A 15,299-nucleotide genomic window follows, 5' to 3' on the forward strand; every position below is an offset into this window, starting at 1 on the left:
GTGTATTTTTCTTATTTAATATTTTCTACCATTACCTAATTTAGCATTTTTAGTCAGTTCACAATAATAGCAAATCTCTAAGAACACGTTTTAGTATAAAACCCTGAGCCAATTGTAGAGATCTTGTCTAAGAAAAAAAAATTACATATATACATATACTAGACTATAACTTTTTTTTTTAACTTTTGTACTTGTTCATGTCACAGTTTGGACTTTTAATATAGGATTCGATTCGAATCGGTAATTTTACTTGTTTAACTTTAAAATAAGTACAAATTGTGAATAGTGACTACCACTTGATATGCAGGATCGTGTAGCGGAGAAATATGAGCCTTCTTTGAAGGACAGTGTCTCCATGGCGACACCAGTACACAACCGCTCAGAGCAGGTTGTAGAGGTGATGCTGTCACCATTATTTGCGTACCTCCACTAGTAATATTACCGGTTGGCATTTTTTGAAGAAAAAAAATGCACAGGAAGAAAGTCGTCAAAGTGAAAAAGACAAAAAACAGGTGAGTGCGAACATTTGTTCTTATTTTAGCTGCAATTTCGCGACAAAGCTTCACCTCCACTTGTTGCCTCGAATCAGAAAAGGAAAGAAGAGCGGAAATCGGGAGCCCAAAACGGACAAAGACTTTGACCTGGTTAATGCCAAAACCAATGTTGCCCTATGGGAGGTAAGACTCCGGCTAACCCAGCAGACTCTCGCGGAGTATCGCGAGAGCTGTGGCCAGCTGGCTCGTGTCAACAATGAACTCGTCAACAAGCTTGCACGTGCGGAGCGGGAAATCCTTGAAGCCTCCGTCCATTGGCAAAGGCGGGATGCCGCCAAAGACGAGAAGGTAAGTAGCTAAGGAACACTACGTCCAGGCTTTCTAACATTTTAACGTTTTGTCTATTTCTCATAGATAAATATTCTTCATGACACGCTCAAAAGCCACGAAGCACAGGCTCTTGAGCAACAGAACAAACTGGTGAGTACCAGTGGTGCTAAAAAGCGGTTGGATTTGTTGCCAAAAGTAGCTAAATAACGTTGCCATTGCGTGGTTACGTGATTGCGTAATTACGTAAAACATGATCCGACAGCAATATGATTTGAAATGTGTTCATTGAGGTCCACAATACTTTTGCAGCTAATAACCCCCTCTTTTCAATCAGCTGTGACTGAGGAAATTATTTTGTTTTGGGTAGTTTGCGTTTTACGTTGTCACTTTTCAAAATATGCTGGACTGCAAAAAAGAAAAAACACAAATGAAATAAGGATGTTATTACTTGATTTGAGCAGAATTATCTACCAATAGAACAGAAAATTTTATGACAAATTTATTACAGGTCATTTAAATTGGAAATGTGTGCCTTTTAGCATTTTAATTACTTTTCACTATCTATCTATCATTAAAATGTTGCTAGTTGCTTTTTGGAAAATAGTTGCTAGGATAGAGTGAATATTTGCTAAATTTAGCAACAAAAATGCAAAAGTTGGCATAAGTGGTGACTGGCGAGTGCATGATAACAACAACCACAATGAAACAATAAACTACTGCTTTCTTACCAGCCTCACAGGCGAGATCAGCAGCTCCAACCAAAACCTATTGTAGAGTAATGTTTTATTGTGTTGACATTTATTGTGTCAGACCAAACCAAACAAAGCTGTCATAAAGCTAAAGCAAACTCATATTCCTGCTCCGGGATTTGTGTTTATTTTAAACTTTGCCGTTAAAGCATAATTTCAAAGGGCCTGGTGGGAAAAGGACAGCGACAAGTGTGTACACCACACCTGAGATGTCACTTACGCGTAGCGGTCAGCTGTCAGGGCTAGCAAAGGCCTCCCTACTGGCCTAAACACTATCAAAAGTTCTGATGTACATTTACAACCTGATTTCTAATATTTGTTCCATGAAACTGTGTTACTTTATCCCCGACAGTCTATTCTCTTAATTTTGTATCATTTGCCTGCCTTGCTTCCAGTAGTGTATTTAGGTATTTGATTTTTTTTGTCCAATTAGATTTCAGCCTGTATGTGTATACACATATTAATACATTTAATAACCAGCATCTCAGGTGATCATATTGTATTTTATTTACGTTTTATGTTTTTGTCGCTTCAAATATTGATTCCGAGCTTCTTCATGTGGCACGCTTCTGTGCTGTTATATTGTAAAGTTGTAAATTTGTCATTTGTAAATTTGTATACTAATGGTTGCTACCTGATAGCCATCTTCAACTCTTCTGTTAAGTTACATTATATGCACAAAGTGGACTCTTTTTACACATCCTCGGCACTGACCTTTCCTATGGTTAAAAGAATGAGCAATCAGACGGACTTGACCAAATTTCAAGCCGCTTTACAAGTCAAAGCAACTTCGGCCTGCATCTGTTTTCCAACTTGCAGCCCTTACTTCATGCTAGTAAAATGGCGTCGGAAAATGAGGCACAGTCTGGAAACATCTCCGTTTTAGACATGTATGCGGCTGTCACATATGTCAGAAAATTAAATGCCATGTGGTCGACTCGGAAGACGCTGCTTATATGCATTTTTGGGCAATACAATGATTCCCCATCAAAATAGGCGTCTGGCTGAGCCGCTGAGGGCTTAGACAGCATAAATCTGGAATTTTGATTGATTCAACCAAAGAATTACACTATAAAAAAATGTGCAAATGGTGAGACCACATCGCTTGCGGAATACTCTGATGTAAATATGACCTTTTTGTAAGATAGCAGCCCATATTTTATGTGTAGATTGATGCCATAAAGTTGCCAAATGTTACTTGTACATAGCTATGTGAAGAGGATGTGGATTTGGCCCAAATATGTCATCAAATGGGTGATAACCTCTCATTTAGTCATCATGTACATGTTTGCGTATGCATGTTTTGCAAATCTCTTGTGATTTTGGTCACTTTGTCACATTTATATACAGTACTGGTTTCTCTGGTGGTATCTTGAGGTATTTTGTTCAACTGATATGACCTTACGTTGGCGCGCTTCTAACACGGTGGGATCTGGTACTCAGATCTTGTTCCCTAACTTCTCCCACTCATGAAAAGATTTAGTTTGTAGATGGGACGTTGGTTGTGATAATTTAGACCAGGGGTGTCCAAATCCGGTCCTCAAGGGCCCTCAGGATCATTAGAATCAGGGGTGTTGGAGGAGGGGAAACACCTAAAATATGCAAGATAATTGGCCCACGAGGACCGGATTTGGACCACACTGATTTAGGCACATTTTCACATTAAAATTTTTTCTAATACTTTCAACAGATTGAACATTACACACTTGAAATCAGCGAGATGAAGGAATTGTTCAGAAAGCGAGCCGGTGAGTTTGAGACAATACAGGATGGAATGAGGACGATTGAGGAGTTCCAGACGAGAAAAGCTGAGTTGGAGCAGGAGCTCAGTGATGTGCGTAACACTATTTAAAAAAAAAAAAAAAAAATCTCGTTTCTCATGGCTTTGACACACAAGTATGATAACTACATTACAGATCAGAAAAAGCATGGAGCTCGCTGAGTACGAGCACAGGGAAAACCTCAGCAAGATGGAGTACAGGTTCTTCAAAGAAAAGGTATCATGTGAATTCACGAGACGGTTTCCCAGTTAAGTTGTGATTATATTTCAGATGGTTAGAATTTTAGTTTCAAATTTGAATTATTGTGAATACTGTATTAATTGTGATCATTTTGGTTATGATAATTGTGATGTATAATGTTCACATTGTTTTATCCGTGTCATAAATTCCCCCTGAAACTGATTAAAATACTATTTGGCTGTGTTTAAGAGTAAACTTCCTTGCAGGCTCGATTGGAGAGGGATGCAGAGGAAATGATAGCACAGGTGGAGGAGCAAGCCCACCATGAAGCTGTTTTGTGAGTGTGCCCACTGATGGCCTAATTTTAATCTTTTATTGTATATTCAGAACCAAAGAACAACTACTTTGGTCTTGTAAATATGTAATTTCAAACTTTATGTTGTTTCTGAGCCACACTGGTCGGTCATGTGCTCGATAATGGACTAAGCCAACAATCACATCCCACACATCCCAGAAGGGCCTTCAGGGAGGAGAGTGAGAGGCTCAGTTTGGTCAATGAGCTAACACTTGACCTAACAAAAAAATATCAGCAAAACATGTCTTTTCCTATTACCGGTACACTGTAAAGTAAGTTTAAAGGGGAAATTTTGTCACAATTTTGTCTTTACAATATTATTCTATTTAGCCTGACTAATCCAAACACGGTATTGTGATTAATATTGTGTTTGTGGAATATGAGTTAAGCAGCAAAATCCACCCATTTTTAAGCATCTCAGGGGGCGGCCATTTTGTCACTTCTGTCGACCGAAAATGATCACAACTACTCAGGGCTCAGGTAAGGTCAAATCACGGCTCAGCTTCAGAAAACAGGTCAGCCGTGATTGGTCGTTACTTGAGCCTTGGGTAGTTTTCAGCCATTTTCAGTCAATAGAAGTGACAAAATGGCTGCCCCCGGAGATGGCTAAAAACGAGTGGATTAACTCCTATTCCACAAATGCAATATTTATCAGAATGCCTTGTTTCAACTAGTGGGCTTGCATAGAACATATTCTTGAAAAAATATGTTTGGGTTAACTCGTATTTCACAAACAATATTAATCAGAATGCCATGTTTAGTCAACTAGTGGAGGCACATAGAACATATTATTGTCAAGAACTTTTGGGGGTTTTGGGGTTGACTTCCCCTTTAAACATTACTAATTAGTTCAAAACTTACTGTCAAAAGATGACCTGCTCATTATCTCAGCTGGCATTCTATCTGTAGAGCTGAAAGACGCTGTGCAGTTTAAAGAGAAAGGAGGAGCATAGCCGCTCAGCATTTTAACATTGACCCCCCCCCAAAAAAAAAATGATGGACTGAGCGAACAAAAACAAGGAACAATCTCATGTTGGCTGACATGAAGAGAGTGTTTGCCTATCTGGAATGGGGGGGGGAACAAAATTAGCTTGATCTGGACAGAAAGCTTTGAATTTATTCAATGTCGAACAACCAATAAAAATTTTGGGCCGAACTACAGAATCTTAAGGAGCCGTGGGCCACACTTTGCCCATCAATCTTTTAAACTATTTATAAAGCTTTTAAAGAAATGAATAATACATAGTACTACCCTCCCATTCAAATGTTCTCTCCGAATGACTAATTATTGGGCTAACTTGTTTGCGCTGGCGGCCCTTCAGACAGCTGGACGACGCCTCGCGCTGTGTGTTCAAGGAGAACGTCCGTCTCAACGAGACACTGAAGCACCACATGAAGGAGGCAGAGGAGCTGCACAAACTGGCAAACTCATTGGCAAATGAAAACACGTCCCTGGCAATGGACAAGGTAACACTTGGGGCCAAAGGAAGGCTGCTATTATTAGGCAATGCTAAGATATAAAGATTTCTCATTTTTCCAATCACGGTCGTTATGAAACGTCTAATTCAGGCGGCTTCCCGCCTTGTTGTTTGCTTGTTCTGCTTCTGTGTATTTATTGCACAGGCTCTCTCCGAGTTCTGTGGTTGTGGTGAGTTTCCACTAGCCTACAGGTTCAGTGGTTTCTCCCAATACAAATAAATATTGGCTGCATTCACATATGTCTCTGACAGTAAATTGTTGGAAATCAAACCCGACTCAGCAGCCAAGCTTGGGATACAATTGCCTATTTGTTTTCCCATCTACACTACCCACAAAAAGTTAGTGATATTCAGCTCTTGGATGAAATTTCAGGATGAACCCAAAATGCGCTACAACCGTCGCAGGTGAACTTAATTTGACCTTTTCTAAAATTCTGAGCACATGTCCAATTGTTCATTCTGACAATTTAGCGATTAAAGCCTTACAATGGCAAAGTACTGTTGATCACATTTTAGGTGTCATTTTTGTCTCAGCTGTCACAGTGTGAACAGCATGATAAAGAGGACAATTTAAATACCAATTCTAATTGAACCCTGAATGTATTGGTCAAAATACAGAGAGATGTAATTGTTGCCGTTCAGTTCCATGTTAGTTAAAAGCAAGCTGTGCAAAAAGCACTGATACAAACAGTCAAAAGTTTAGAGAAGGTCAAATTAAATTCACCTGTAAAGGTTCTAGTGCATTTTAGGCTTATCCTGAAATTTCACCCAAAAGCCCAATAACTGTACATATTGCGCATAAAAGTAAAATGACTTTTTCTTATGTCCACTCTACCAGAAGACACTGAACATGCTAGCAAAGAAAAACGCAGCCCTGATGGTGGCCCAAAAAGAAGAGTTAACTCATTTGAAAGAAAAAGTAGCTTCTCTGGAGCAGACCCTGGAACATAAAAGAGATGAACAAGTGCGTTGCGAGGAGAAGATGCTGCTCAGCTGCCAGGGCGGCAAGGCAGAGTTAGAAAAGCTTCAGAGTGTGCTCACCATGCGGGAGAAGGAGCTAATGCACATCAAGAGGCTAGCCGGCGCCATCATGGAGCAGCGCTCTGAGCTGGAGCGCTTTTTCCACGAGGCTCTGGCTCAGGTGAAGGAGGAGATAGCGGCCAGTCGGCTTCAGTACAAAAAGGAGGCACGGCAGGCTTATCGCTGGACACTCAAACAGGCCACAGCAGGAAGAATCAAGTTCCCGCCCATCCGCACCTTCCAGAACACGGCATGTAGCACCAACTCGGTCTACTCTGACATGGAGGAGGCCGCACGGTGGTACGTCATCATCCCATCGCTTCCGTGAGGTCATTCTTCCTCATGAAACAGAACTTCTCTTTCAGGAACCATCAACCAGGAAGTAAAGTGGAAATTTCAGATCTTACTTGGGAACAAAGGGAGCAGGTTCTGCGCCTGCTGTTTGCTAAAATGAATAGACAAAGGCCAAGGTAAATGAATTCTCTTACTGGTCTGCTTATTTATCGCTTGTAAGCCTTACCCAAAATGAAAGCAGGAATAAAGTGCAGCAGCTCGTACATTAGCACAGGCTGAACTTCTGGTGAGTCCTCCCTCGTTTTTAATGTTTTTAACAGTCATTTTCTCTGCTTAAGAGGATTCCATAAAACAGCAGTTAGGCTTCAACCAATTTTCTTTTCCATCCTGCTGCTTAAAAAGAGTAAAGAAAAGAGTCTGGGCACAATAGTAAAAATAGAAACAAACATCTGGTCACGTCAACGCGCTTGCAGGCTATTGGCTCCTCCTCACGTGTACGCTTAAGTTTATTTAGTCCTTTGAACATTTGCGGTCAGAGAGCAGCTGGAAACATGATTTGAGAGGGACAGTTCAGCGTATCTGGATGAATGGCTTGAGATCACAGAAGCACTTAGTCCACTGGACTAACAGAACATCTTTAGGCTCATGTGGACAGAGACAACGAATGAGCTTCAACTGTAATTCTTCACTCCCCTGCCAGGAGAGCCAACAATCTGGTGGCGTCCTCATCTGACAGTCAGGTCGCTGGGTAAGACACCAAATGAAATGTTCCGGAAATAAAAGTTGTACCTCATCCTTGCAATTATAAAGCCTGCACAGATTTACTGGGCCCCGCATTCCATGTTTAGCTGCAAAGACGCTGTGCTGTGAGAAATGAATGATGAATCTGATACATTTTTGCATGTATAATGATAATGAATTCCTTCTGAATTAGAGAGGAGCCCTGCGCCCTGTCAACCTTCGTTACTCAGACGCCTGACTCCCTCCTACCCACCAACAGCAAATGCCTGGCGGAGAGACGCACCACATGAACTCCACGTGGACTTGCTGTCCATCATTAAGCTTTTGATTTGTCTCTCAACTGCGTGTGTACCACATTAACACTATTATAACATGAGGTTTGTTTTCCCTTACAATATTTTAATCCCTTATTTAAGTGTTGGACTCACCCTGTTAATGATTTAAGTTAACAAGAGATTTTGGACTGTTTGCTCTGTATTCTAAGCTTCCAGGTTTGTGGTAAGAGTTTGGGGAAAGCCTCTTTTTTTCCCCCCCTCTCTGCAGTTAGAACATCCCTCACCCCAACCCCGTTAAACATTTTTTGGAATGAGTTACAGCGATTGTGACTGTCTGGCCAAAATCATTGACCTCACAAATGTTTTGTACTTGAACGGACATTTTTTAAACAAAAAGGAAGAAAAAAAAGTCAGCAAGAGGACGCAGGCGTGCATCTCCTTGCTTTATAACCCACAAAAATACCAATTGCTCTTGTCCTATTTTCCATTTAATTACCGGTGCATTTTTTTTTTTTTTTTTTTAAACCATGTGGCACATGCACCGTCTTTTTTTTTTTTTTTTTTTTAATACATATAGTATACAGTATCTCAAACAACCATTTTTAGTTGGGCACTTAATGGGAGTCACATCACTGCCAATTGCGATCAGGGCCATCCTTTGCATTACATTGAGAAGTTTACCTCCTTGCTTCCTTCTTCATCAACACAACATGGAACCTCACCCTGCATGTTGGATCTCTACCGAAATCATCCATCATGTCATGCTGCTGTTCACTGTTGAACTGGCCAGTGGCCAATGTGAGCCACTGTTCCTTAACATGCCATCTTAGAAGGAGAATGGCGTTTGGGAGGCATGTTAGGGCGTGACAGAAATGGCATAAAAATGTGGAAATGTGCGAATAGATGAGTTTTTCTTGCAAATATGTTTACCTAATTATCGTGTAGTTAGGTTCTGTGAGTCACCTATTCAGGAATGGTGAAATGGCGGTGATCACTGTACAACAGTTCCATATTTTCAGTACCTGTAGTAGTAATGAGAAGGTGTCCCAACGCTTTTGTTCAAGTTGTGTCAGGTTGGTTGGTAATAAAAAATATTGACTGGAGTGTGGTGAGAGTGCCCGAATACTATCAGAATTACTATAAAGTCTACCGTTTATGAAGTACCGTTGAGTCGCTGAGCAGTCATAATTTTTCGGAGACATTTCCAGGTCCGGTGGTCAGTATGGGTTATCTAGTGTCCCATTGTTGGCATGGTAACAGCAGGACTCTTGAGTGTGGCATCCTCGGCTTTCCACTGGGAAGTGATGGTTTTGATCTGTGTGTAAAACTGGATGCCCTGGACACAAATAAAGAATACAATTTTTGTCTACAAGTGCGAGCTTGTTTTGCGTTGCAGGATCGGAAAACATTTGTTTGCTTACTTGTTTTCCATAGAAGTTCATGTCGCCTCTGAAAGATCCTCTTGATCCTGTGAAGGAGAACATGGGCAAAGGCACGGGGATGGGAACATTGACTCCGACCTGCAAAAAAAAGCAAAACTGTGTTTTACAGACAATTCCATGTTTGGGAGGTTTATAAAAATCCCCCTAGGGCCTAAATTGCAGGGACAAGCACCAGCACAAAGATAACTTGCGGCTTAAATAAGCAGTTTTGCAAACAAAGTAAGCACTGAGCGGGAAGAGGGGGGGTGGTAGGGGGGGACATCTTTGTTGCAAGTGTAAGAGACATGGCACGGTTGGTTAGAATGTTCGAGAAGGCACAAATAGGTTTGGAAACCATGGATTGTTGGCAAAGAGGATAGAGGGGAAAATGTTTTGTTTGTTGAAGCGAAGAGGAGCACACGGCCTGCACAGCATTCCCCGACATGTGAACAGCAAACACGGCATGGCTGGGCTCCACCGGCAAACAAACAGGGTGACGCCTGGCCATGCTTAAACAAGACCCTCGGAATCCCTTCATCTTTAATAGAACACGTCGCTGTGTTTTGATTGAATGTGGACATTTTGGTCAGGGGCAAACAGCTATACTAGACGTGGAAAATAATCATTTTTAATATGAGGTGCTTCCCGTTTAAAATATGACCGAGCCATGACGATGCGACGCAAATACTTTGTGCTTCAAAACAGAGTGAGCGTCATCCATACCCACCTGGCCCACGTCCACTTCGTGAGTGTATTTGCGAGCTGTGGCGCCATTTGTAGTGAAAATGGCGGTTCCGTTGCCATAGGGATTGCCGTTGACCAATTGGATGGCGTCATCTAGAGTGTCGGCCTCAAGGACAACTAGCACGGGTCCGAAAATCTCCTCAGTGTAGCACCTCATCTGAGGCTGTGGAACCGACAAGTGGTTGTGAAATATCTTATCCATTTTCGATAGCATTTGTCATCATTAGCAGGTGATCGGTAGTCAACCAAATGCAGAGCACATAGAGGCAATCATTCACTCCTATGGACAAGTTAGAGTCTTCAATATCCTTAGCATGTTTTGGGAATGTGGGAGGACGTCAGAGTACCTGCAAAAACTACATCCAAACTCCGCCTACAGAGATTCGAAACCCAGGACCTCTCAACTGTAAAGTAGACGTTCTAACCACTCAGCTACCACGCTGCTCTAAAATATCGTATATTGCAGAGATTCCCGACCACTGTGCCGAGGGAAATCATCCAATTTCACCGAAATGGTCTTACAAATGATTTATTTACAATCAATAATGTATCTTTGTTTATCTACCGGTCAATTAACTTGTACTGTATATCCACTTGCTGCCATTTATGAAATGGAATGAGAAATAGGCTTCCTCCAAATATAATCAGCCTTTTGTTCAACTCAACAGTCCCATTGTTTGCCATGACTCAAAGGTTGGGAAACACTAGAATATTGGTTTAAAATACATACTGTGACGTTGCCAATGATGGTGGGACCCACAAAGTTTCCGTTCTCGTAACCTGTTACTTTCACGCGTCTCCCGTCCAGAAGCACATCGGCGCCCTCGTCATCGGCACTCTGGATCAGACTGCACACTCTCTCCTTGGCCTGCGGAGAGATCAGCGGCCCCACATCCGCACCAGGTTGGTCTCCTGAGCGGGCCCCCAGAAACAAGCAGTTATACGGTTACATGTACGGCGGCGCTCGCGTGATGTGGTAGCGACATTCCAAAACATTAGCCAGAAGCACGCAAATAACAGAACAGAAGGGGCAGCCCAAGGAACTCCCTCAGAAATTGTACATGAGGGTTTCCTGTGCGTCATATTGGTGAAAATCTTCCTCTCTCTTTTTCTAAGATAGTTATGCTTGGTCAAAAGGCCTTCAGGAAAATCAGCAGCTCTAGATAGGGAATTGAACTTGAAGGGTACCTGCATTCACGCGCAGAGCCTTGGTGCGCTCCACGAGCTCAGGCAGCCAGCCGCGAGCCTCGCCCACCAGGATGGCCGTGGACAGAGCCATGCAGCGTTGACCGGCAGCCCCAAACGCAGCCCCCACCAACTGGTTCAGAGTGTTCTCCTTGTTGGCATCAGGCATCACCACACCGTGGTTCTTTGCTCCCTACAAGTACAGGATGAAAGCTGATTTTCAGATTGACTTCACTGACTTGATATCATGGCATAGTGGACAAGCGCACAGTTCTGTGCAAAGGTCTTTGGCCATGACTTGTGTCCTTGTTTTTCTGAAAAAAAATTTTTCTTTGTACAGCGGTCATTTTGAAATGAAACAGTTAATAGAACAAATATAGTTAGATATTTGGAGAGACTTGTCGTCACTACAGTTGAAACTCAACATCAAACACAATCTGTTATGTGAGTGAGTTAATGTTCAAACTGTGCACATTTTACAGTAGCTTACAATACTTTTTAAAATACTTTTTGGGAATAAAACATCTTTAACACTTACTGTAGGTCTACTACTCTACTGATTTTTCTATGTTGGTCAATATTGTGGTGCATGAGAAGCTAAGTATTTTTTACAGTTTTACTTAACATTCTTAAAAAAATCACAAGTAAAAACAGAATTTAACCACCAGAAAATAAAACTAAAATAAAGTCAAACTGCTCAAACTTGATTCAAATACCTGACACATGTACTGGGTAAGTGAATCGGAAGGCGTTTACAGAGCAACACCGACACCTTGTGGCCTTTCAGAGGTAGCCCTATTGCTGAAATTAGGTATATTGTAAATCTTCTTGTACGTAACGGACACTTAAACAGTCATATTGCTAATATTGTACTGATACCAATATATTCAAATTATGGTTCTATAGTTATCACACTTTGTGTCAAAAATTTTTGTAAGCTTGTGAGTTTTGTTTGACTTTTGAGGCAAAATTGTGAAGAACGTTTTTGCTCAACTGCAACTTCGGAGGTTCCACTGGTCTTTACATTGTCTTAATTTGGTGTTTTGCTTGGATTGCACAGTCTTACGAATGGCTCTGAGGTGCATGCGCTAACAGCAGAACTACACACTAAATACTCATACCTTTGCCTTTTCTACTTTTGATCTGTTTGAGAGCTTTGTGATTGTATTCCAATTAAACAAAAAAGACGTAGCTACTTATGTTCTGTCATTATGGAACTGTTAATGGCATAAGACATACGTGCACAGTACTCGACATAAATCTAGTGAATTGCATGCAGCATCCTTCAGTCCATCAATACTGGGATCAGAATCAAAAAGAAGAACGTGTTGTATAAGGCTGCCACCTAGTGTTCATCTTCAAAATGTTATGGCTTCTGTGTTGCATCATGTGTTACCACTCACCATGTTGGACTGCACCCTCTTGCCATTTTTGGAGCCCCTCTCGTAAATGTACTCGCCCGCCTGATTGGAGCCAACGAAGCTGATGGCCTTGATGGTCGGATGGTCACAAATAAAGTTCACAGCTGCGGCAGGAAGAATGGAGATAAAACTTGACACACTGACACCAAACACTCGGAGACATGGCCAATGAATATGAGTCACATTGTGACTTAGTGTGTGAAATACTGTGAGGTCCTACTACTGTGTCATGCAGTCAAGCAACTGCAGTTAGTACAAATAGCAAAGACAAGCATCCATACACTTTTTCCAATGTCAAGTTTAGGCACTTGTACAGAGGTGATCATTTTACTATGCTAATTAAGCCTATCTGCCTCACAGTTGAGGGGTCCCTGTGTTGGTTTTATCACAATCTCAATTCCAAAACCATGCATGTTAGAATTATTGAAGATTTAATTTAATTTGTCCATATGTGCCCTGTGAATGGCTAATGACCAATGCAAGCTGTATGCTGACTCTTGCCCAATGTCACCTGACATAGGGCAAGCATGTAGCCTTTGTCCATTAGGAAAAAAAAAAAAGTGCTTTGGCACCATCTCGTGGCAACTACAGGCAAACAAAAACCTTTTTGGGTGGTCCTCAATTAGTCACATATTTTTGTTCAAAATGCTCAAAATATATTTTGAATCACTTCCACTGTATAACATTTTCAAGAATTGGAAATCCTAAAATAGACAAACCTGCTAGACAAACTCTTACCGTCGTGTTGTCCATGGATGATGTTGAGGGTCCCGTCAGGAGCACCGGCATCCTGCAGCAGCTTGGCCAGCAGCATGGCGCACGTTGGCACCCTCTCGGAAGGTTTCAGGAGGTACGTGTTGCCGCATACCATTCCCATGGGAAACATCCAAAGCGGTATCATGGCAGGGAAGTTAAACGGGGCGATGCCGGCACATACGCCGAGGGGCAGGCGGTACGTGTACGTGTCCATGTCCTTGGTGATGGAGGGCAGAGTTTCACCAAGCATCAGAGAGGTGATGCTGCAGGCGTGTTCCACGACCTCTGAGAGCATAGAAGAAATTAACTTGATTGCAATTCATTCAGCCTCAGACTTTATACATATATCCATTTTTCAAAGCGCATGGGGTTTGCAGGTGAGCTGGAGCCTATTCCAACTAATTAACTTGACCAAGAGGCAGCAGACAGACACTCTGGACTATCGCCAGCCAATCACTGCTGCCAAAAGAACTATTATTAGAACTATTTTGCATTCTTTCTGCACCGGTGTAGCAAGGCTATGTTCTAAAACCACGGAGAAGTCACACCTTTACCTGATTAAATCTTTATTCTGAGAGGCACCAACTAAACACGACTTCCTCCACTCTCCGGCACTAATGAAATTTCTTCTTCTGAGCACATTTTCTAAACATAAATTGAATTGGCATTCAAAATTTTATGATAGTTTGTGACTGAAAGGTCAAACGGAGAGATTTGCCCTTTGTTCTGAGTGGCCGACATAACTCATTAACCATTTGTGTAACCAGAAGTTAAAGCACAGACACGCACACATGTACATGCACACACGTGTTACTTACGCAATCCTCTGAACACATCCCCCTCTGCATCGGCAAGTGTCTTGCCTTGTTCCACTGTTATGGACTTGGCAAGTTCTTTCTGAGACACAATTGGACCATCATGTCAGTTGGAACACAGGGGTAAACAGTCACGTTATTCAACCGTCTGCCTTACAATATTGTCCTTGATGAGCTGCTGATAGCGCAGAAAGACCTGCTGCCGAGCCAAGATTGAGGTCTCGGACCAGGAGCGGAAGGCCCTGGCGCAGGAGTTGACGGCAGCAGACATCTCCTGCTGTGTGGATTTTGGTACACGGGCGATCACCTCATTGGTCGCCTGTGGTGCAGATTAACCGCATGAATATTTGAGTAGTTGATGTCAGTGGGGGCCTTTTAAATCGAGTGCACTGGTTACACCCCGGACACAAATTTGCATCACTTAAACTGCATGTCTGGGGCAAAACCTGTTGTCTGTACTCGAGGGATTAAAAAAAAAACATCTTAGACTGAAGCATTAAGATGCCAATTATGTTGCTTCTATGATTGAATACTTACAGGATTGTGAATATCAATCCATTCTGATGTGTTGGATTCAACAAACTTCCCATCGATGTACAGCTTAGTGGTGGGCTGTGAGAAGTTATGATAAAACAAGTGATTTACAACAGATTTTATGTTGAAATGGAAATTATGTGCAAATATGTAAAAATGAGTAAATTAACCATAGAGGAGGAGTAGCACATGCGGCCAGCTTTAAACAGGACCTGTTTAAAAAAAGATAATGTAATTTAATGTGAGGCTGTGTTAACATCATTTAGATAGATAACCTGCACACAACTGGTTGTTTCCAGTTGTAGCCAGTCCTCCCACAGGATTAATAAGCAAATATTTGTGATAGGCCAAGTCCTGCAATTCTTAAAATGTGCTTAAAAATTATATTGGAGAGGACACAAGTGAAGATAATCCTGTCTGAGAGAAGTGTGTAAACAAGTCTAAGATCCAATGACCTCTTAGAGTTTGTAAACACTTGGCAAGTGGCACACCCTACTGCCTGTACAACAAAAGTTTTCAATCTTACCTTTGTCTTCAGTGTTGATCTTAAAGGTAAGGAGGCCATGGTGGAGATGTATGTCCACATAAATTAACTTCCCAGGTGAGTAGAGTAGTAGGTTGACCTGAAGACGACCGCGCTCAGTTTTCACTTTAAAGCGGTATTTAAGAATAGGTGGGGCTTAAGTAAATTTAAAGCTCACCATTGGCCCGCACAAAATTTAAAAG

At 41.8% G+C, this 15,299-nt stretch overlaps 2 protein-coding genes across 2 annotated transcripts; one reads left to right on the forward strand and one right to left on the reverse strand.

Annotated features, from left to right (window-relative positions):
* Positions 1–381: 381 nt before the first annotated feature.
* LOC147137547 (basal body-orientation factor 1-like) lies at positions 382–9,069 on the forward strand. The gene is made up of 11 exons (XM_086049136.1): positions 382–512; positions 590–842; positions 909–974; positions 3,264–3,407; positions 3,490–3,570; positions 3,801–3,871; positions 5,212–5,356; positions 6,206–6,687; positions 6,753–6,857; positions 7,382–7,429; positions 7,616–9,069. Exons 1-11 carry the CDS (start codon positions 469–471, stop codon positions 7,710–7,712), a joined length of 1,536 nt encoding a protein of 511 aa, XP_085905262.1. The 5' UTR covers positions 382–468; the 3' UTR covers positions 7,713–9,069.
* Positions 7,157–15,259, reverse strand: aldh6a1 (aldehyde dehydrogenase 6 family, member A1). Its single transcript, XM_086049135.1, has 12 exons — positions 15,100–15,259; positions 14,744–14,785; positions 14,577–14,651; positions 14,197–14,358; positions 14,043–14,121; positions 13,207–13,509; positions 12,451–12,572; positions 11,051–11,240; positions 10,593–10,774; positions 9,846–10,025; positions 9,119–9,217; positions 7,157–9,033 (listed from the first exon to the last, which is right to left on the reverse strand). Exons 1-12 carry the CDS (start codon positions 15,157–15,159, stop codon positions 8,929–8,931), a joined length of 1,599 nt encoding a protein of 532 aa, XP_085905261.1. The 5' UTR covers positions 15,160–15,259; the 3' UTR covers positions 7,157–8,928.
* Between the last annotated feature and the right edge of the window lie 40 nt (positions 15,260–15,299).

This window comes from Filicampus tigris, chromosome 13 (genome assembly GCF_054856515.1).
Source record: "Filicampus tigris isolate MCC_2025a chromosome 13, RoL_Ftig_1.0, whole genome shotgun sequence".
NCBI lineage: Eukaryota > Metazoa > Chordata > Actinopteri > Syngnathiformes > Syngnathidae > Filicampus > Filicampus tigris.

What these genes read in the sequence shown, in the direction of transcription:
- LOC147137547 (XM_086049136.1), top strand. Translation starts at nt 469, where the DNA reads ATGCACAGGAAGAAAGTCGTCAAAGTGAAAAAGACAAAAAACAG. An exon ending in TTGAGCAACAGAACAAACTG is followed by an intron (nt 975 to 3,263) that starts GTGAGTACCAGT and finishes TACTTTCAACAG; the next exon opens with ATTGAACATTACACACTTGA. An exon ending in GCCCACCATGAAGCTGTTTT is followed by an intron (nt 3,872 to 5,211) that starts GTGAGTGTGCCC and finishes GCGGCCCTTCAG; the next exon opens with ACAGCTGGACGACGCCTCGC.
- aldh6a1 (XM_086049135.1), bottom strand. Translation starts at nt 15,159, where the DNA reads ATGTGGACATACATCTCCACCATGGCCTCCTTACCTTTAAGATCAACA. An exon ending in ACGAAGTGGACGTGGGCCAG is followed by an intron (nt 9,218 to 9,845) that starts GTGGGTATGGAT and finishes TTTTTTTTGCAG; the next exon opens with GTCGGAGTCAATGTTCCCAT. An exon ending in TGAACTTCTATGGAAAACAA is followed by an intron (nt 9,034 to 9,118) that starts GTAAGCAAACAA and finishes ATTTGTGTCCAG; the next exon opens with GGCATCCAGTTTTACACACA.